The following is a 19,621-nucleotide window of genomic DNA, read 5'->3' as shown; positions in this document are numbered from 1 at the left end:
TGAGGAAAAAAGGTTAGCGTGTTATTGTTATCATTGAAAGGCATACCACATTTTTTTTTCTTATGTATGCTACTTCCTCTCATATTATTATGATAAATTTATATTTAACACCTTAACTTATTTGTCATTTACATCCTCTATATATAATACTTTAGATTTGATTAACACTAACACCGCCAAGGGAAATGTCATATAAAGAGAATATTCTGCTATTTCTCTCAACTGCATATAATTTTTCCTAAAATAACTAAAATGTAGAAGCACCAAATACTTTGGATGATGATAGTATAGTTAGCTTAGGATTTTAGTTAAAATTATATTATAGATGTTAACTATCCAAGTGGATATTGGGAATGTGGTTTTCATTGTAATTGCATGTCGTCACATCGTATATTCTCCCCTTTGCAAACGTCAATTCCCTGCTTTATTAGCCTCGAGTCCTAAGAATCTTGACATACGTAAAAAATCAATGCACAAATATAGGCAAAAGATTTTGTAAGAACAATAATTTCAATGGATGAATACACTTCGATTTAATTAAGTATTGTCCAATTTTATTATAAACTCGGTTTATCTTCGTCAGTTCTTCATTTATATTTTCGTTAGGAAAACGTGACATAGTAGTCACCCGATTAATTTTAAATGGTCTAAGGAAAATTCAGTATAATATTAGATAATAGCGGGGCCAAAGTGTCAAATTTTCTTTCAAGATATGACAAAAATAATTCAACCTATCTTATTTTTATTTATGAATATGTATTTAAATATGCGAAAGAGTTGAAACTTAGACAGCCGGGAGTGGCTTCGTGGTATAAAATAAAATTATATGAATAAAGTGACTTTTATTCAAATTGATAATAAATTTTAGATTAAAAAGATATATGTGTATATTGTTTATTTTGAATTCAAATCAAAGCTAATATATATAGTTTAATTATTACGTTTAAAAAGACATTGTAATATAAAATAAAATTATGATAAATAATTTTAATCTAAATTACAGAAAATAAAATATATTTAACCTTTTCTTTTTATTAAATGAGGAGGCTATTTACTTGTGGCAAGGTTTTGGTGGCAGCTAGCACGGAAGGAGCACTGCACCGGAAACGTACCCAGAAATGAAACCCAAGGATACAAATCAACCGGCCCCACCGCCCACGCCTCAGCCTCTCTCCTCGCCCATTTATTACGTCCAACTCCTCTTTTCCTCTACCACATTTCCACCACCCAGCTATCACGATCCCTTTCCTAATCCGACAACCCCCCCTAATAATCCCTCGTTTAATATTCCACCCTGCGCCACCCGTCCGATTCACATCAGACGGCTGGCACATCCATTGAATCCATTGCCCATCACCTTCCTCCTCTGGCCCCCAAAGCTGGAGAGCAGAGCAAAAAAAGAGAAGCCATGGAAGCCGACGAGGTTGACTAAGAGAGAGAGAGAGAGAGAGAGAGAGAGGGAGAGATCGTGAAGTCCTCTTATTTTCACCTTTTCCCATTTGTTGGTTTCTCTCTTTGTTCGCTAGTCTTTGTTTGGCTCTTGACGCTTGTCTCAAGAAGACGGAAGGAGACAAGAAGCGAGCGTTTGGGTTTTTTTGCTTTCACCTCTCTGCTGCATGAGAAGCTTTTTGCTTTTTTAACCCAAGGAGGAGGATTTGTTTTCTTTTTTTTAATATCTCAAGTCAACTCACCCGTTTCACTTATACTGAGAACTGAGAAGGGCGCTCCTTTCTCTCTCTATCTTCTTGAGCTTCTCTCGTTCACATAGGCCACATGCAGTAGAGATAAAGGTCTGGGATTGGATTTCTTTATGTATTGGTGATTCCTTTTCTTTTTTTTAATGTTTGGGATTAGGGTTTTGAGAGTATAGGAGAGGGAGAGGGGGAGAGAACGAGGTGCTGATAGTGGCCGGCTGCGCTTCCTTCTCTTTCTTTCTACCCTCTTTCGTTTGAGAGAGAGAGAGAGAGAGAGAGAGAGAGAGAGAAGAGGGTGCTTTTTGAGGATTTGCTCATAGATAGAGACCCAAGTGGGCTTTTCCATTAGATCTCCTCTATCTTTTGTCTTCTGGGTTCCTTCTTCTCCTTTCTATTTCCATCATCTTGGTCATGCTTCTTACTTTCTTGGATTGAGAGTTAAAAAGAGGTGGCTTTGGGACCAGGGCAAAAGGTGCGGAAAAAGATCGATATTAACAAAAGAAAAGGACTTCTTCTTGATGAGTTTCGGGGGTTTATTTGATGGCGGCTCTGGGGGAATCCTACCACCATACGGCAACTCCGCCATGGCCGGCGGTGTGCTCTCTCTTGCCTTGGTATAAACTCTATACCCCCTTCCTTCTTTTGTAGTTGTGGTGCTTTGTGCTAATTTTATATATATGTGGGTTTTTGTTAAGAAAACCAACTTGGAAGGGCAAGCAAATAGAACTTTGCTCCCAGTGCTTGGTAATGGAGCTGGGGAAGGACACAAAGAAGACGAGAACGACAGCAGATCCTTGAGCGACAACTTGGATGGGTTTTCTGGCGATGACTTCGAGCAGGAGAATCCTCGCAAGAGGAAGAAGAGATACCACCGCCACACTCCTCAACAGATCCAAGAGCTCGAAGCGTAAAAAAAATCCAACATTTTTTATTTTCTCTTTACTAGTCTTAATCAAATCCTTATCCCAGTTCGAGTTTAGATTCTTTTTTAATTTTTTTAATTTTTAGGCTCTTCAAGGAGTGCCCCCACCCAGATGAGAAGCAAAGGTTGGAGCTTGGCAAGAGGCTTCGCTTGGAAAGCCGACAGGTCAAGTTCTGGTTCCAAAATCGAAGGACCCAAATGAAGGTACCAACCAAATCTCTCTTTCTGTCGTAAAATTTCGATCTTTGCTTCTATCTGTTTGTTGAAATGCATCTTTGGATTAGACCCAAATAGAACGCCACGAGAACGCACTCCTCCGGCAAGAGAACGACAAGCTCCGAGCGGAGAACATGTCGATCAGAGAAACCATGCGAAGCCCCATGTGCAACACCTGCGGCGGTCCGGCGGTGCTTGGCGAGATCTCCCTTGAGGAGCAGCATCTCAAGATCGAGAACTCTCGTCTCAAAGACGAGCTCGATCGCCTCTGCGCACTTGCGAGGAAGTTTGTGGGCAAACCAATCTCATCCATGGGTAGTCCATTCCCTCTTCCAATGGCACAATCTTCTCTGGAGCTCGCCGTTGGCTCCGTTGCTTTCAGCGGTCTCGGTTCCGTGCCTACCAATTTGCCGGCACTGACGGAGTTCGCCGCAAGCGCGACGAGCCCATTAGGCAGCGTTATAACTCCCGCGAGGACTGCGAGTTCCATGGTTGGTGTGGATAAGTCCTTGGAGAGGTCCATGTTATTGGAGCTTGCACTGACCGCCATGGATGAACTGGTGAAGATGGCACAGATGGGGGATCCTTTGTGGATTCGGAGCTTAGAAGGCGGCAAGGACGCACTGAACTACGAGGAATACTTGCAAGGATTTCCGCGGTGCATCGGGGTGAAGCCGGTTGGGTTCGTGTCGGAGGCGACGAAGGAGACCGGCGTTGTGATCATCAACAGCTTGGCGCTCGTTGAGACGCTCATGGATGGGGTAAGCTTCGCTTCAGTTTGCATCAAAGATTTTTTTTATAACTTTTTGGTATTGCGTTTCCAGCAGTAATGAACAATTGTACAATCTTGGCAGACTCGATGGGCGGATATGTTCCCTTGTATGATCGCAGGAACTAGTACTAGCGAAGTGATATCAAGCGGCATGGGCGGTAGTAGAAACGGTGCACTTCAACTTGTAAGTTAATGAATGGCCTTCATCCATAGCATTCAAATTGATAGTATTATGTATGGAACTCAAATCTAAAATATTACTAAATTCTTTCTTCCGATGCCCAGATGCATGCAGAGCTTCAAGTGCTCTCCCCACTGGTGCCTATTAGAGTTGTCAACTTCCTTCGATTCTGCAAGCAGCTCGCAGAGGGAGCTTGGGCTATTGTCGACGTATCCATTGATGGAATCAGAGAGAGCCCATCTGCCCTCCAGGCTAATACGAAATGCCGCAGGCTCCCTTCTGGATGTGTGGTGCAAGACATGCCTAATGGCTACTGTAAGGTACTCATCTAATCCGGTTTCTTAATACAAAAATGTTTTAGAGATGTGGACTAATCTTTGTGAATTCACAAGTCAAGACTTGAGTTGGGTCCCGAGCCACCCACGTTGATCCTATCAAATAATTTGTCAGCGAGAAATCGCTAGCTTCTTATGGGGCTTTGTAGATCCGCACCCTTCCCTAAGCTTCCTTATCTTTGTTTAAAAGGTATTAGATGCTTCTTCTTCTTTTACTTCTATGGGAGCAGCAACCCCTAGGCATTTGCCATGCAATTAATAATCTATTAGCTCGTCTCTTCCACCCTTGTCTTCCGGGTTTTCTTCTTTAAGCTCTCTACGCCCTCGTGACCCGAGTCCTAAGATATCATATTAGTATATTTAGACAACTGCATATAATTATTTCCGTCGTTTCCATTCCAATCTCGCTCTAATGTCTTCGATGGTACTCTCTCTCTCTCTCTCTGATTCCTAACGTAATATTTTATGTTATCTTCGGAAGAGGCTCTATCCCATTCTCTTAATAGTCAAATCCTGACGCGGTTTCTTTAATCTCCATTGCTCTACTCATTCGATGCAAGTGATAACGTCACGCACCTCGAAGGGGCTGTGCCTCGGGGTGATGATGTGTTATAGTAGTCCGGCAGTACTATGGCACATTAATGAACTAACGGACGCTATGGCGCGCGCAGGTCACGTGGGTGGAGCACGCGGAGTACGATGAGGCGGCGGTACACCAGCTTTACCGCCCCTTGCTCCGGTCCGGCTTGGACCTCGGCGCGCAGCGGTGGCTCGCCACGCTCCAGCGCCAGTGCGAGTGCCTCGCCATCCTCATGTCTTCTTCGGTTCCATCCCATGACAACACGGGTTAGCAGAAGAAATTTTCAAGTAACAACTTGCATTTTTTTAGTGATTTTGTGATTAAAACTCCGGCTTTTAGCAGCAATTCCTCCGAGCGGGCGGAGGAGCATGCTGAAGCTGGCGGCGCGGATGACCGACAACTTCTGCGCGGGGGTCTGCGCGTCGGCGGCGCACAAGTGGAGCAAGCTGGTCGGGGCGGGGAATGTCGGGGAGGACGTGCGGGTGATGACGCGGCAGAGCGTGGACGACCCCGGGGAGCCGCCCGGCGTCGTGCTCAGCGCCGCCACGTCGGTGTGGGTCCCCGTGGCGCCGCAGCGGCTCTTCGACTTCCTCCGCGATGAGCGGCTGAGGAGCGAGTGGGACATCCTATCCAACGGCGGACCGATGCAGGAGATGGCCCACATCGCCAAAGGCCATCACCAGGGCAACGCCGTCTCCCTCCTCCGTGCCAGTGTTAGTATACTTTTCCGAATTATCTTTTATTTTATTTTTTTAAATTCGCAGTAAGAACTATAATGCATTGGCGCAGTGGCTTGCCGTAGGGGTAAATCTGTAAAAAATTGGAACAGGGGTTGACAATGACTGATAGCCTGGCTTCCTGACTTCATACGTCATGTATCAGAGAGCTTGCCAGCTTTAACATTAAATAGTATACTTTGGATATTTCCTCAATCCTTCTATTAGCTCGTTAATTCTAATTTGATACGTTATTAATGTCGGTACTGGATGTGGTCACCAGGCGGTGAGCGCAAACCAGAGCAGCATGCTGATACTGCAGGAGACGTGCACGGACGCCTCCGGGTCAATGGTTGTGTACGCCCCGGTGGACATACCCGCCATGCACCTCGTCATGAACGGCGGCGACTCCGCCTACGTGGCGCTCCTGCCCTCGGGATTCGCGATCCTCCCCGATGGCTCCGATCTCATCACCGGCGGCGGCGGGGATCGTAAAGCAAGCGGCGGTTCGGGCTCGCTATTGACGGTGGCGTTCCAGATCCTGGTCAACAGCTTGCCCACGGCTAAGCTCACCGTGGAGTCGGTAGAAACGGTCAACAACTTGATATCTTGCACCATCGCGAAGATTAAAGCAGCACTCCATTGTGATACCTGATAATGTAGGGTTCCAAATGTTAAAAAAAACAAAAAAAAAAAGAAAAGAAAAAGTACCAGGGGGGTGATTGTAAAAGGTCGAGTCAAGAACGAACCGTGTGGTAACTAAAAAGAACCGTTGCTAAGTGGTAAGGAGGTATGGGGGGAGCAAGTTGGTGGTCCATAATCCTTAGCACGGAGCAATGGCGGTGGTTCGGGTATTGACTTGGTCTCTATATGCTGTTGCCTCTCTCCGGTGGGCTCCAAGACTCTATAATGGAGATTAAATAATTGGGTTTCCTTTTTGTCTTTTACCACCCCTTCATTTTGGGTTTAAATGGTTTTAGGTGTTGTGTTTTTCTATGTAGACATTGGACAGTAGTACTGTTGCAGAAGTATGAAGCCTGTTATGTTTCATTTTGCTTATTTATTATATTTCTTACTTTTATTTAGCAGAACGATCGACTAATCTGCAGTTGGGCCCTACTTCTCCATTGGGCCACATTAATCAATTTATGGGCCTCAATATCATATATTAATTGGGCCCGATACGTTTAAAGCCTTAAACAAAATAATCACGAAACCATGAGAGAGAGAGAGAGAGAGAGAGAGAGAGAGAGAGAGAGAGAGAGAGAGAGAGAGAGAGAGAGAGATTCTTCTCTCTCGCGCTGTTGTTATCTTTCTCCGTTTGTGAGAGCTCGGCCAGGGTGGCGAAGAGGGAAAAGAAGACTTCTCTTCTCTTATCTAAAAGACTAAAACCCTGTGAGGAGAAAACTAGGGTTAGGGTTTGGAGAATTGTCAAATCTCGAAGGAAGAAGGATATGCAGATGATCCGGCGGTTGAAGAGCATTGCTTCCGGCCGCTCCTCTATCTTGGATTACGTAAGCTCTATTCTTCTCCACCTTTTCTTATTTCCACGTTTTTATCCTCATATTGATATCTATCGGCGGTTCTGGTAGATTTGTTTGGATCATGGATGCTGGATGTTTGTTGCTTCTTCATGCCTAGTGAATTGCATGCATTTCGTCTAATCTTAGATTGGTTTTTCTTAGAAGCTGTCGAGATTAGATATGGTTACTTAATTACTTGTGCCATTAGTACTGGTTTGCACGAGAAGTTTAGTTTGAAATGAAATAAGACATAGATGTGAAATGCTGTATTGATTTGGTTATAAGATAGGTTGTTATCCTACTGGGAGCGTATCTCCAAGTTGGGTTGTGATTTAACTTCACAGTTTATTCTGGCATGGCAATTATTATGATAACTTAGGTTCGATGTGGTCTATTTGGAATAATTCAGAATGCATGTGTCGGGATTGAATGCACATGAGGGCCTCTCTTAGGTCGATAGCTTCAGCGAGTGAGAAAGAGTAGGGGCTGCAGCGAATGCCAGCTATAATCAGAAAGCTTATTGGAGAGCGCAAAATGAAACCCACCCCACTAAGCTTGTTGAGACCCGAATATGGGGCATCATTGTTGAGCTAGAGAAACTTAGGAGGAGGAGGTTCCCAGCAAATGAAATATGGATGAGAGGAGGTCGTCAGAGTAGGGGCCAGCTTGGTTAACTTGTAGCGTTGCATTGCTAGACAGTACCATGCACTGACTATTTCTTTCTCTGATCGCTTGTCTGATTAGTTGTATGTTACTTAGCTCGCTTGATGGCCTTAGGATATGACATGACCAAATAATTCTATCTATTTTACTCTTGAATTGAATATTAGTTTTCAAGATTTTGGGAGACACATTGTTATTTATTATGAGATTGCCATCTGCGAATTCTGAACTACAGAATAACCTTTAACCATCGTAACCAAGGCCTGGTGCCTTCAGTGAACCATCTTTTTCTGTACTTGAACCTTCTCTAGATTTTATGTTTCCTTAATTATTGTTATTCTCACTCATGCTTTGTCTATAGTAACTATTTGCTAACTTTGGATATCAGCTAACCTCATATATGGTGCAACGTATGGTTGAAACTGGTTCATTTGGTATTGTCTTTCAGATACATGAATTTGGTTTATCTTCGTCTGATATGTGAGCTTCACATTTCCTTATCCTTTTATTCTCTCCATGAACTTTGAATAGGCCAAGTGCATGGAGAAGGGGGACACTGTTGCAATTAAGAAGGTGCCACAGGACAAAAAAATATAAAAGCAGGGAAGTACACATAATGCACTTACTCGACCTTCCTAATGTAGTTCAGCTAAAGCATCATTTCTTTTCAACCACTGAGAAAGGTGAACTTTACCTCAAGCTTGTACTTGAATATGTCTCGGGGACTCTTTACAACCAGATGAACCAGCGTGTGTGTCTTCTATTTATTCAGCTGTATACCTACCAGGTTGATGAAGTGCACTATGTTGTTTTGTTCTTTCAATTACTTCTGGGCTTCCTTTTCTTTTCCCCTGATTGTTTGAAATCATTCATGATTAATATGCTTAAATTAACTTCATTCTTTCTCATTTCTAGATTTGTTGAGCTCTCTTTTATGTTCACCGAGTTGTAGGAATATGCCATCACGATATTAAGCCACAAAATTTGTTGGTAAGATCTTTTTTATGATTGCTGTCTTATTGCTATTATGGAAAGGTTCCCTGTTGTGGTCTACAGAGCTCTATCTGGCACTTTAGAGTTAGTTTTGATTGCTTTAAATGTTAGATATGAAGTTTCATGTTCAACATTTGTATTCATATCACCAGCTGTGATTTGGTAAATAATTTGCTACTCAACAAATTCTAATTTTCAGTCATTACTACCTTGTCACATTCTAAGTAGAACCCCTGTACTTATTGTCCATGTAAACTTTGTTCAATAATAGATGGTCTAGTATAACTACTGTAAAGTTTCTATTTGAATCATAAAATTTAGAAATGATGGATTAGATTGTTACTTCCCTCTTGAACAAAATGTCTCACTTGTGTTGTAAATGCAAGATCAGGATCTGCACTAATGTAGTTTCTAATTTTAATTCTTGTTGCAGGTCAATCCTCACACTCATCAAGTAAAAGCTTTATTTTGAAGTGCCAAGAAATTGGTATGGCATTGATTTTCTTTCTTTCATGCTTTATTTTCTTTTCCTATCTTTACCTGTAATTCCGGAGTTTCAGGTTCCAGGATAGCCCAATATATCTTATATTTGCACATGGTACTATAGGGCTCCTGAACTAATATTTGGATCTACAGAATATACCACAGCAGTCGATATATGGTCTATGGGTGTGTTTTTGCTGAGCTTCTACTAGGACAGGTAATGTTCTTGTTTATCTGTTTGACTTATTTCTGTCATCTTGTTGTGTCAATTCAGTAAACTATTGATGCTTCTGGTTCTAATATGGGTATAAATTGTACTCATGCATCATTGCAGCAGTTGAATGTGCCTGTTGCTTTTTATTTATGATTCTGTGTAGCTCATGGTGCTGTATTTTGTATTTACGGCTTTAAATTCGGTGTATCACTAGTGATCTAAATCAACAGAATTTGCCCTTAAGATTCTAGGATGTGAAGCTTTCTGGAAGTTTATCAAATCCGGCTCTGTGCCTTCAAGATTATTATGTATGCATACTGCGTGAAAGATTACTTTTACCAGTAGTTGACTATGCTGGATCATGTTATTAGTTATTACATTTCCAATGTCTTGACTCTTGAATATTAGAAGTGTGGCACCATTGGTACATATTTGTACCTTTTTTTTTTCTCTACTTGGTTACTCAATCCAGTTAGGATTTTAACATGAAAGTGTGCCTTCTCTACTCCTAGGGTAGGGGTGTAATCGAGCCGAGCTTTGTTCAACCCTTGCTTGAAATTAATTTAGAGCCTAAGCCAAAGTATCAAGCTTGAATTGACTAATTTCAATTTGAGCCTACACGAGTTTGAGCCATACTCAAGCTTATTTCAAATCAAGCTATTAAGCTCGAACCAAGCTTGGGTGGTCTATATTTTGTAAAATCAAATCAAACATGTAACCAAATTGAATCTTATTTAATATTTATTATATATATAATTATTTATTATTTATTTATGCATATGTGTATATAAAAATTGAGCCTTATTGAGCTGAGCCTTTTCAAGATAACTTGTGCTCAAGTTCGGGTTGCAATTAAATTTGAGCCTTACCAAGCCAAGCTAACTTGTTTCACATACGAGCTGAACTTGATCGAACCTTGTCAAGCTAGGGACGAGCTAGCTTGATTATTTTGACAGCCTTATCATATGGTTATGTTTTCTGGCTTACCATGTTGATTTGAAAAAAAAGAAAAAAAAAATTGAGTCTTTGACTTATCTGATTTCTATGTGACGGTAGCAGTACTTTGCAAATATTAAAGTTATGATGCATGAAATGAATATTTATAAACTTCGTATCCAACTTGGTCGGTCAGATGTTACTTATGAAGTATTGATTTTTGTGCTTCATTGAATTAAATGGTTTTGACTTGCCAAGTTACTTCTCTAGTCTAAATATATTAAAGTTCATGCTATAGGTCCAAAATTCTCAGGGAGTTGGGTAAACCGACTATGCCATATGTCTACCTATTTCGTTTAACCATGTATTGGAACTTGTGAATCATATAACCCCTCAATATCTCAGCCTTAATGTTCGTAATATCATTCCACATCATTATTCTGTTATCCAACTGTGACGCCAGTATAAGAAATTTGTTCCACCTTTGTTCACAAATCTTGATAATATATGGCTGCTGTATGATGCAGAGTTTGTTTATGTTGTCTCTCCTGATTCATTATTCTGCCTTTGATAGGTATTACATGCCAGAAAACTTCTTTGTTCTTTTTGTTTCCTAATATATAGCCTCTGTTCCCTGGAGAAAGTAGAGTCAAACAGCTGGTGGAAATAATTAAGGTTTTATTTCCATGATATACGTTTCTGAATAATAGCCTCATCAAATTCTTTTATTGATGAATTGTTTGAATTGATTGTTCTTATACAAGATTTTAGGTACCCAACAAGAGTGTGTGAAGCCAAATTTCCGCAGATAAAATCTCATCCCTGGCACAACGTCAGTGCATGCACAATGATAGCACTCATGCAAAATTAGATGGTTTGCTTAGTGAGTAAGTTTTTTCTTTGCCATCTATTTTAGAGACGTTTGCCCCCGGAGGCAGGTGATCCTATATCAAGGCTGTTTATTAAGTACTCCCGAAGCTTAAGGTGCACTGCTCTAAGATATCTGTCACTCTTTGACTTTTTTTTATTCTGTGAAAGATACGTCATGCGTCGTTTTAAGGGCCTTCAGAACGTTATTTTCTGCAACATGGCCTCCAGTTCTCTCCCAAGATATGTTCGATGGTTGATCCCTCTGGAGCCTTTAACTTGTTGAATATTTGGTAGATATATAAAGAAAAGGTAAAAGAGGGAAGTCTGCTAATAATATCTGTCTGCGTATCTCAGTCAGGGCGAAAGGCTGGACCTGTCATAGTTCTCTGATTAATGTGGTTTGGTAATTCCACTTAGTTACTTTCATCTGTTAAATACGTTGTCCCTAGACAATTATCATCACAGATACAGTAGTAATATAGTGAACTATTAAAACTGTTGGATCAGAACTAACATAGATATAAGATAAATTTATCGATTGATTCAGTGCTAATTATCGAGTGCTGCAGCTAGAGGCTTGTCAAACAAAGTAGGCTATAAATTTATCAATTGATGCGACTGCCAAATGGACAACCCCTACCTCCGCTGTTTAACTTCACTAGTCAAGGTAATAGCTTTTCTGTGTATTTGCCATTTGAGTTCTCCTAGAGAAGTGGATTCCCATGTTTCAGTTCATGCGCGAAGGTTGTCGCTATCCTTGAACTATCTTTAGTCTATGTCGTTTTTTCTTCTGATGCATTTGCAGAGCTTGAAGGTATTTCTCCTGAGCCTAACTCACAGGCTAATTCCCGAGTACTTGAGGAAATGTGCCGATAAAATAGCAAAACGGACCTCGCGCGCAAAATAGTTGAACTAGGAACCTACAAGAGATGATATCAGATTGAGAAAGACAAGGGCGAGAGTCAAAACGCAATCCCAGTATCGATCAGAGGTAAGTGTCGAGGCGGCTTTGCGTACCGGATGATATGTATGATTTTCCCTTTGCTTATCTACGTTATATTTACCCATGCTTACGCCGTACGGTGAGCGAGTCTTGTCATATAACAAGGTAGGCTATGATTTGGCTTAACATTATTATAGGAAAGTTTTCGATGAGATAATTATAAGGTAGATATAATGACAAATACCATTCTGAGTGTTTCCCGGAGAAGAGTAGAAAAGTATATATACTTATTTTGTAGAAAATACAGAAGTGTTGGCAAACACAAAGGGACAAGTTACAAGCAGCAGTCCGCCTTTTTTTTTTTGTTGGGATAGAAAGTCCGCAGACAGTAGCAATCGGAGGGGGGGGGGGGGGGGGGGGGGGGGGGGTTTGTATCGGCTCCGGCCAACGTCTTTCTTTTATGTATTATATTTAATTCTCTCATCTTCCTAATCCTAGACTGCCTACGTACCTAATTAAGAACACAACACAAAGGGCGTCCTTCTCACTAGTCGGTAATCGTGACGCACGTGATCGAGCTATACGACAACGTCCTCCATTTTGAGAACTCAAAAGCCACAAAGCGAGGGTCTCCATTCATCACCTCATGTCTCCTCGGGAGTCCGATTTGTCCCTCACGGCGATCGGGACGCCGAACAATCTAGTACTTACCTCCTCCTCGGAAGACGAACCCTCTCCGCTGCCTCCAACGGCCTTGATGGAGGTGGCGGTATGGTGGCGGAAGGAGTATGTGGACATGAGGAGGGCGACGTCGTCCAGGTACTTCTTGACCCGCCTGACCTCACGCGTGAGATCGGCGTTCTCCCTCCTCAGCCTCTCGTTCTCCTCCACCAGCCCCGCGGCCGAGAGCACGTGCTCCAACGCCGCAGGCGAGTTCTTGCGGCGGCGGATGTCGATGAGGAGGCGTTTCTGGCCATGGCGAAACAGTTCGTTCGCGAACTCCCACCGATCCGGCGATACCTTCTTGAATCCCTGCAAACAATTTATAAAATTTCCAAAATGATTCAAAAAGGTTATGGACGGGATCTGGGGAAATGAAGAGCAGGAATCATGGAACTAACGTAGGTGTAAAGCTGGCGGAGGAAGCTGGTGAAATTGCTGTGCCTAAAGTTAGTCGGGAGGAGATCGCGGACGAACTCGACGGTTTGCCAGATGACGAAGCCGGAGCCGTCCTCGTTCCACGAGATCACGTTGTCGACGGCCGGATCGTCCACCATCTCGTATGTCTTCGTCAAGAACGCCGCCGGCACCGCCGCGTCCTGTGGTGGCCCCTCAGGTGGCATCGTGTTCGTTGCACTTTGGATCCCTCGAAACTCAATAGAAGCTTCGAAATTTGAAGCGTACGACTCTTGTATTTATACATCTCTAGAAGAAGGTTCGTAGGGAGTCAGGGACGATGAACGGAAGGTGCGAGAAGCTCCGATGCATTCCCCCCTTTCTCTTCCAGAAGGTTCCTCAAATAGATTTTTCACCGCCCTTGAGACACGTGTCCGCGACCTGCTGATGTGGGAAGCTCTCCTATGGTTGGGTGAGTTTAAACTGATACAAGTACACGTGTCAATCAAGCTGCGAATTCGGACAACTTCACATAGCCGAACGCGTGTCAGCGTCACTACTCACTAGTGTCCGGGGGGGAGGATGTGTTCACGTTTCGATCGAACTGCGAATTGGAAGAACTTCCCGTTGTCCAACGGTGAGTTTTTTATTGACCAAGCAATCACTCTCCCAAATTTTATTTACTAAAATAGACCGCACCTATTTTACTTACTTTTAGATAGAGTTTAGCATCTTATCTTCTACTTAAAATACAAAGAAGTTTTACTAAGAGAGAGAGAGAGAGAGAGAGAATTTTATTTTTTACACATAAAAATATTAAAAAGTTAAGCATTTTATCCATACTTATTAGAATCCGATCAAAATATAATAATATGTTATTAAATACGGCAGTTTTTAAGGGGTAAACAAGTAAATAGGGGATTTTTTATTAAAAAAAATCTAATTTTAAGACATAAAATGTTATTAACTAAACATTTTGAAATTTTTAGGACTCAAATACCCTTACATTAAAGAATATAATAATTAGATATTAAAAATTATTAAGCAACTGTGCAAAAATAGTTGAACTTATCGGTTCGCCAAATAACAGTCGGATTACACTGATCATCAGTTCAACCACAAGGTGGAGCCCCTCGTCGTTCCACGAGATGACATGGTCGAACGTCGGATCGTTAACGATCTCGTACATCTTCTTGAGGAACGTCGTCGGCGAAGGGGATATGGGCGGCAGCATCGTTGACTCGTTTCACTTGGTTGTGGATCGCCCAGGTCTATACGCTCAGCTCTTGTATTTATAGAAGGGGAGGGGCGAGGAAGGAGACGGAAAAATGGACGAACAACCGAAGGCCACAGAGAGAGAGAGAGAGTTTCTTGCTAAGTTGGCTGGTGTGGAGTGGTTACCAACACGAGGCGGTCGATATGGGGGATGTGCAGAGCCTGAAAAGGATTCGTGGTGGAAGAAATATTAAACAAATAGTTTTCCTATTTTAATTATGACTAATGCTGTGCTAAATAAGTTTTAAACAAACCGGCTAATTTAGTCGATCATTCATCTATAATTCTGATGGACACCAGAGGTACTTTAATTACCTCAATTTTGGATTATCTCGACAGTCATACTTCTTAAGATATGAACACAAATCTACAGGTAGAAAGAGTAGAATCTCAATGTCACGTAGCCCTTTCTCAACTGGAGCCTGGGTCGAGAACTGGAAGCCTGCAGTAGAAGCTGATGGATTTATCCGTCATCCGAGTTCCTGGAATGAAGTACTGGAATATCACTGTCAAGCAAGCACCCTGTGGACCAATCCCTACAACAACAACGCAAAACATAAACCACTCTCCAATAAATTTGAGATCAAACTACCACTGATGATTGAGATAATGAGATCGAAAGATCCGAGAGAAATCACACCATAGAAGGCGCAATCCGGCTTTGCCAATTGACACTGCAAGCTCTTCGCAAGATGCTTCATGCTCACTTGCTGTTTGATCATAACAGAGTAAGAGAAACCTCGCAATCAAATGGATATAAGCAAGAACAAATTCACTCACCACCGAGAGCGCTTCGCCCCTCTGAATTGCCATCTCCATGCGGGACGGAGCACTCGAGTTTTGATTGCCAACCGGAGGATCCGCTGAGGAGAAATATATAAAGAGAACATCATCCGAATTCATTTTAAGCAAGAATGAGGGTATCTATCAAAGAGTAGCATGTAGGAAGGAGAGAATACCATGCGTTCCGAGGACTCTGAGCTTCCTAAACTCCGAGCCGACAGTGATGAGGGAGGTGGAGACCTGCAGATGGAGATCGCCGTATTGGGTAATGGCGACGGTTAGCAATTCGCCGACATTCTTGAGACGATCCACCAAGCTCTGCAGCTGAGATAGATCCGGCACCTGAACCAGTGTCTGCCAATAAATACCGAGAATTTGTTAATCTCCTTCCTTATCTAAACTAGAAGGTACTATCATCAACTAGTCTTGTAGTTTTTATGACAAATCTTTCGTTGTCTAGAAACATTTTTGGGGGGGAACAAAAGAAAAAAACGATGGATTTTGAATCAAGAATTGCCGACCTGGGGGAGATCCTGGGCGGCATCGAGCGCAGCCTGGAGCTGGACAACATCTGCCTTGGACAGCGGCTTCGAGATGGGAACATCCTGGACGACGGCCGACCGAAGCCCCTTGGTCTCGAACGTCAGAAACGGCGTCGCGTTTCGCGACCCGGCAGGGAGCTTCTTGACGAGCTTGATCTGGATGGCAACGGACGCGGGATCGGATTGCGCCTGCACTGTTAAAGCGCTGCGGAGGGCGCGGTGGAGGAGGGCGACATCGACGGCGAATGCAATCTTATCCGAGTTCTGGCTGGAGATGCGGTAGTCGCAGAAGAGAAGGTCTTTGTTGAACTGCGCGACGCATTGGACGCCGTCACCGCCGCCGGCGAGGTTGTGGAGGAACATGGCATGGTCGGGGGTCAGGTACATGTGGCAGACGCGACCCACCTTGTCGAGTGCAGGGAGGAACCCTGTGAGATGGGGAGAAGAAGGATGTAGACGACATGTTCGATGAAATGGGTGCAAGAAAACTGAGTAATTTGATACTGGGCTTACGCTTCTCGAGGAGACTGACGCCGTCCTGGGTGAGGAAGGCTTTAAATTTCATTTCTTCTTCTTTGGTGGTGTAAAGCTTTTTGATTTCGGAATTGGGAACGGAGTTCTCTTCTTCTGCTAGATTTAGAATTTTTGTAACTTCCCGCGCTTTCGTTCTTTCTTTGGCAGTAAAAAATGGGCTCAATCAACGATTACATCTCAGTAGAGCCCAAATAAACACGGATCTAATGGGCTGCTACTTTTGGTGCAAGCCCAATTTGAGTCGATCTTGTTGGTATTAAACTAATTACAATACATGTGAGACTAATTACACCGATACGCTTGTTGGTCTATCCTTGTTGCTTATAGATCAGCCCCACCAAACAAACAACCAACCGGGCAAAAGATGACAGCGACACCCAACTCGCCGCCACTTTATTCGCAGCTCTTCCTTCGAACCACATTTACCTCTCTAATCACCAAACCTTGTCGGTTTGAAGGTTTCCTCATCCCTCCTGTACTCCGTATCATATTCTCTCTAACTAACACTCATAATAAACAACTATATTTTCCACTATATATTTATTTTAGCTCATTTCAGTAGAAACCTACTAAATGTCAACACTGACGACATATAATACTAAATAGAGGGTGAATATTCTCTAAGAGCTGAGGACTGGAGGAATTCCCTGCAAACCATAGTATATGACCTGATTCATAATGCTAGCTAGCTAAATCGACTTCGACTGTCAAAGTTTAGACAGCACTTGCACGGTATCGGTTTCGAGTTGGCATTGCAGTAAACTAGAGTTTTAATTGTAGTGAGCTAGTGGTTTTAGTTGGTCCAAACCTTAATAAGAAATTGCTCAAAGATCGAGATGCGTACGGGCTAATTCTTCGTAATAAATAAGTTTGACATATTATGAGTCACAATAAGCCAGGCATGTGCCATTTATTTTTTTTATAAATTAAATTATTTTTACAAGCATATATTTATTTTTTTATGATACTAAATTTTTGACTAAACTAGTAATGTTCTAATTTGTTTTTATCGAAATAAGCTACTCCTCAAACATATTATTAAATGAGATATAATTTATTGTAGTCTTAATAAAAATGCTGAACTAATCAGTATTTTATCTATAAGTAAAAACGCAGATCAGTTCAGCGTTTTATATATATAAATCTCTTTAACTTAATATTTTTATAGTTAAAAAAAATTAATAATAATAATAATAATTAATTTAATATTTTTATTAGAGTTGCGGTGAATTAGATATGTAATTTGGTTAAAAAAATCTCTCGCATACTGGCATAAGTCGGTACAGATGGGCATTGCCATCTGCTAGCTTCCTTCTTCCGCAATCAATGAAGGACCACCAAGAAGGGGGAGCGAATGATACCCAGTATGCATGAATTTCCTTCATCAACTACTTGCCCACTCATAATTGGCTGCATAAACGAATTAAGTTCATCCTTCTGTTTTCTAGTTTAATTTCTATTAAACACTCCGTTTTGGATTGATTAAATTTGGAAACCGTATTTCCTTCCACGTCGGTGGTTAGACTCTGGCTGTTATTTGGTGTCGACTGTGTCTGCAGGAACTTTGTACACCTGAGGTTGCATCCAATCCTTTTGAAAGAGACGGTTAAATGTACAAATAAAAAAATTACTCGGGTGGTGGCTAGTCCTCTTCACATCCCTTCACCTACTCACGCCTCTATTTCTCCCCTTCGCTCTTTTACTCACCGACACGAGAGAGAGAGAGAGAGAGAGAGAGAGAGAGAGAGAGAGTGAGAGGCAGTGACGGGATTCCCCAATGGCCTCCATCATCATCATCGCTCTCGTCTTCGTCTTCGATCTCATTGCCTTTGGCCTCGCCGTCGCCGCCGAGCAGCGGCGGAGCACCGTAAGATCTCGGATCCGAAGGCTTAATTATATCTCTTCCGGCCTTACCCCCGCCTTCCAATCTGATAGATCTTTTAATTTGGTTTCTATGCGCAGGCGACGGTGGTGCCGGACTCGGAGAAGAACTACACCTACTGCGTCTACGACTCCGACATCTCCACGGGGTACGGCGTCGGGGCTCTGCTGTTCTTGCTCCTGAGCCAGATCTTGGTGACGGTGGCGAGCAAGTGCTTCTGCTGCGGTCGGGCTCTCAGCCCCGGTGGATCTCGCGCCTGCGCGCTGCTCCTCTTCCTCTCCTGCTGGTATCACCTTCTTTTCCTATTCTTTAATCCCTAGTACTTGTTCACATTTCTCATCGGCCGGTGACCGGAACCAATCATTTTGGTTATTTGTTTTCCGTAATCTAAGTATTTCCCTTTGGAACTGATCAAAATTGCGGTTAATTTTCTATGATTAAAATCCTAAAAGTGGCGCCATAAGCCGCAAATTCTACAATAAAAAAATGGGAAAAATGCGTAATAAAAGCTGGCTATAAAACTATTACTCGCAATCAGCTGGCATTCGTATAAACATATTATATATCCGCAGGGTGACTTTTATAATCGCGGAGGCGTGCTTGCTTGCGGGTTCGGTGCGCAACGCTTACCACACCCGTTACCGGACGATGTTCGTCAACGACCCCCCCACGTGCGAGACCGTGAGGAAGGGCGTCTTCGGAGCCGGCGCCGCCTTCGTCTTCTTCACCGCGATCCTCTCCGAGCTCTACTACATCTCCTTCTCCAAGGCCCGCGACTCGGGTACCCCGGCCTTCGGCAAGGACTCCAGCATTGGCTTGAGCCCCTACAGCTGAGCTGAGCTGATCGGAGTCTATCCCTTTGGATTCACTACCGTGATTTGATTTGATTTGATTGCGTCTTAGATTGTCCTCGATTTTTTTTTACTATTATAAGTGTTAGTAACACTGCGTCCGTTGTATGTTGTTGATTACATCTACTATGTAGCATTGAAACTGGTTCTTAAATTTTGATTCGATACTATTGTGTTCTTTTATATTATGCTATAAATTTCTTAAATACCATAAGTTTTAATATATTTAAAAATTAAATGCGGATACATCTGATATAAGATTCTTACCGTTTGTATATATATATATATACTTTTTTGATAAGAAAAGGGCTTAGCTTAATTATACTTACTAAAAGAAAAATAAAATAAGGAGACTATGAAGGAATTAGAACTAGTAATGGAGATATCAGAGAGAGAGATCTGATACATAATATTCGATCTCAAAACAACAGACATTTTTTTTTGTTTACAGATAAACATATGATTTTATTGCTATCCGGATATCCTATCGATGTCCTAAGGAACATCTTCTCCATATATACAACTATTAGATAATAAACTGTATAATAACTTACCACGGATAAAAGTTCACGATAGAACTTCTAAATCCTAACCAAA

General features: G+C 42.3%; 4 protein-coding genes and 1 long non-coding RNA gene across 13 annotated transcripts; 3 read left to right on the top strand and 2 right to left on the bottom strand.

Moving 5' to 3' along the window:
- Positions 1 to 1,251: 1,251 nt before the first annotated feature.
- Positions 1,252 to 6,475, top strand: LOC140766078 (homeobox-leucine zipper protein ROC5-like). Of its 3 annotated transcripts, none has more exons than XM_073105488.1 (9): positions 1,252 to 2,308; positions 2,390 to 2,601; positions 2,703 to 2,820; positions 2,901 to 3,593; positions 3,687 to 3,788; positions 3,890 to 4,105; positions 4,792 to 4,966; positions 5,040 to 5,413; positions 5,490 to 5,692. In XM_073105488.1, the coding sequence occupies exons 1-9, from the start codon at positions 2,213 to 2,215 to the stop codon at positions 5,514 to 5,516; spliced, it is 2,013 nt and encodes a 670-aa protein (XP_072961589.1). In that variant the 5' UTR covers positions 1,252 to 2,212; the 3' UTR covers positions 5,517 to 5,692. The 3 variants fall into 3 exon arrangements, with proteins under 3 accessions (XP_072961589.1, XP_072961587.1, XP_072961588.1); XM_073105486.1 differs by lacking the exon at positions 5,490 to 5,692 and adding an exon at positions 5,700 to 6,475 and having other exon boundaries at positions 1,257 to 2,308; XM_073105487.1 differs by lacking the exon at positions 5,490 to 5,692 and adding an exon at positions 5,700 to 6,475 and having other exon boundaries at positions 1,259 to 2,308; positions 5,043 to 5,413.
- Positions 6,476 to 6,658: 183 nt separating this feature from the next.
- Positions 6,659 to 11,477, top strand: LOC140766081 (uncharacterized). Of its 5 annotated transcripts, XR_012105280.1 has the most exons (5): positions 6,660 to 6,930; positions 8,134 to 8,389; positions 8,518 to 8,592; positions 9,029 to 9,082; positions 9,232 to 11,476. It is a non-coding gene; the product is annotated as an uncharacterized lncRNA (long non-coding RNA). The 5 variants fall into 5 exon arrangements; XR_012105278.1 differs by having other exon boundaries at positions 9,029 to 11,476; XR_012105281.1 differs by having other exon boundaries at positions 6,659 to 6,930; positions 8,134 to 9,295; positions 9,413 to 11,477.
- A 991-nt stretch (positions 11,478 to 12,468) lies between these two features.
- LOC140766080 (heat stress transcription factor B-2a-like) lies at positions 12,469 to 13,517 on the bottom strand. The gene is made up of 2 exons (XM_073105492.1): positions 13,163 to 13,517; positions 12,469 to 13,073 (listed from the first exon to the last, which is right to left on the bottom strand). Exons 1-2 carry the CDS (start codon positions 13,382 to 13,384, stop codon positions 12,681 to 12,683), a joined length of 615 nt encoding a protein of 204 aa, XP_072961593.1. The 5' UTR covers positions 13,385 to 13,517; the 3' UTR covers positions 12,469 to 12,680.
- Positions 13,518 to 13,804: 287 nt separating this feature from the next.
- LOC140766079 (uncharacterized) lies at positions 13,805 to 16,519 on the bottom strand. 3 transcript variants are annotated; one of them, XR_012105276.1, is made up of 7 exons: positions 16,271 to 16,519; positions 15,737 to 16,185; positions 15,392 to 15,569; positions 15,213 to 15,295; positions 15,073 to 15,142; positions 14,748 to 14,968; positions 13,805 to 14,594 (listed from the first exon to the last, which is right to left on the bottom strand). XR_012105276.1 is itself a non-coding variant. In XM_073105491.1 (6 exons), exons 1-6 carry the CDS (start codon positions 16,320 to 16,322, stop codon positions 14,844 to 14,846), a joined length of 957 nt encoding a protein of 318 aa, XP_072961592.1. In that variant the 5' UTR covers positions 16,323 to 16,519; the 3' UTR covers positions 13,805 to 14,843. The 3 variants fall into 3 exon arrangements, 2 of the variants coding, with proteins under 2 accessions (XP_072961592.1, XP_072961591.1); XM_073105491.1 differs by having other exon boundaries at positions 13,805 to 14,968; XM_073105490.1 differs by having other exon boundaries at positions 13,805 to 14,968; positions 15,073 to 15,295.
- A 1,464-nt stretch (positions 16,520 to 17,983) lies between these two features.
- Positions 17,984 to 19,207, top strand: LOC140765281 (uncharacterized). The gene is made up of 3 exons (XM_073104275.1): positions 17,984 to 18,158; positions 18,254 to 18,459; positions 18,746 to 19,207. The coding sequence occupies exons 1-3, from the start codon at positions 18,069 to 18,071 to the stop codon at positions 19,005 to 19,007; spliced, it is 558 nt and encodes a 185-aa protein (XP_072960376.1). The 5' UTR covers positions 17,984 to 18,068; the 3' UTR covers positions 19,008 to 19,207.
- Positions 19,208 to 19,621: the final 414 nt, after the last annotated feature.

This window comes from Typha angustifolia, chromosome 8 (genome assembly GCF_048772165.1).
Source record: "Typha angustifolia cultivar Huaian chromosome 8, ASM4877216v1, whole genome shotgun sequence".
In the NCBI taxonomy this organism is placed as follows: domain Eukaryota; kingdom Viridiplantae; phylum Streptophyta; class Magnoliopsida; order Poales; family Typhaceae; genus Typha; species Typha angustifolia.
The sequence above is the reverse complement of the archived record's forward strand: the minus strand, read 5'-3'. Positions and strand labels throughout refer to the sequence as shown.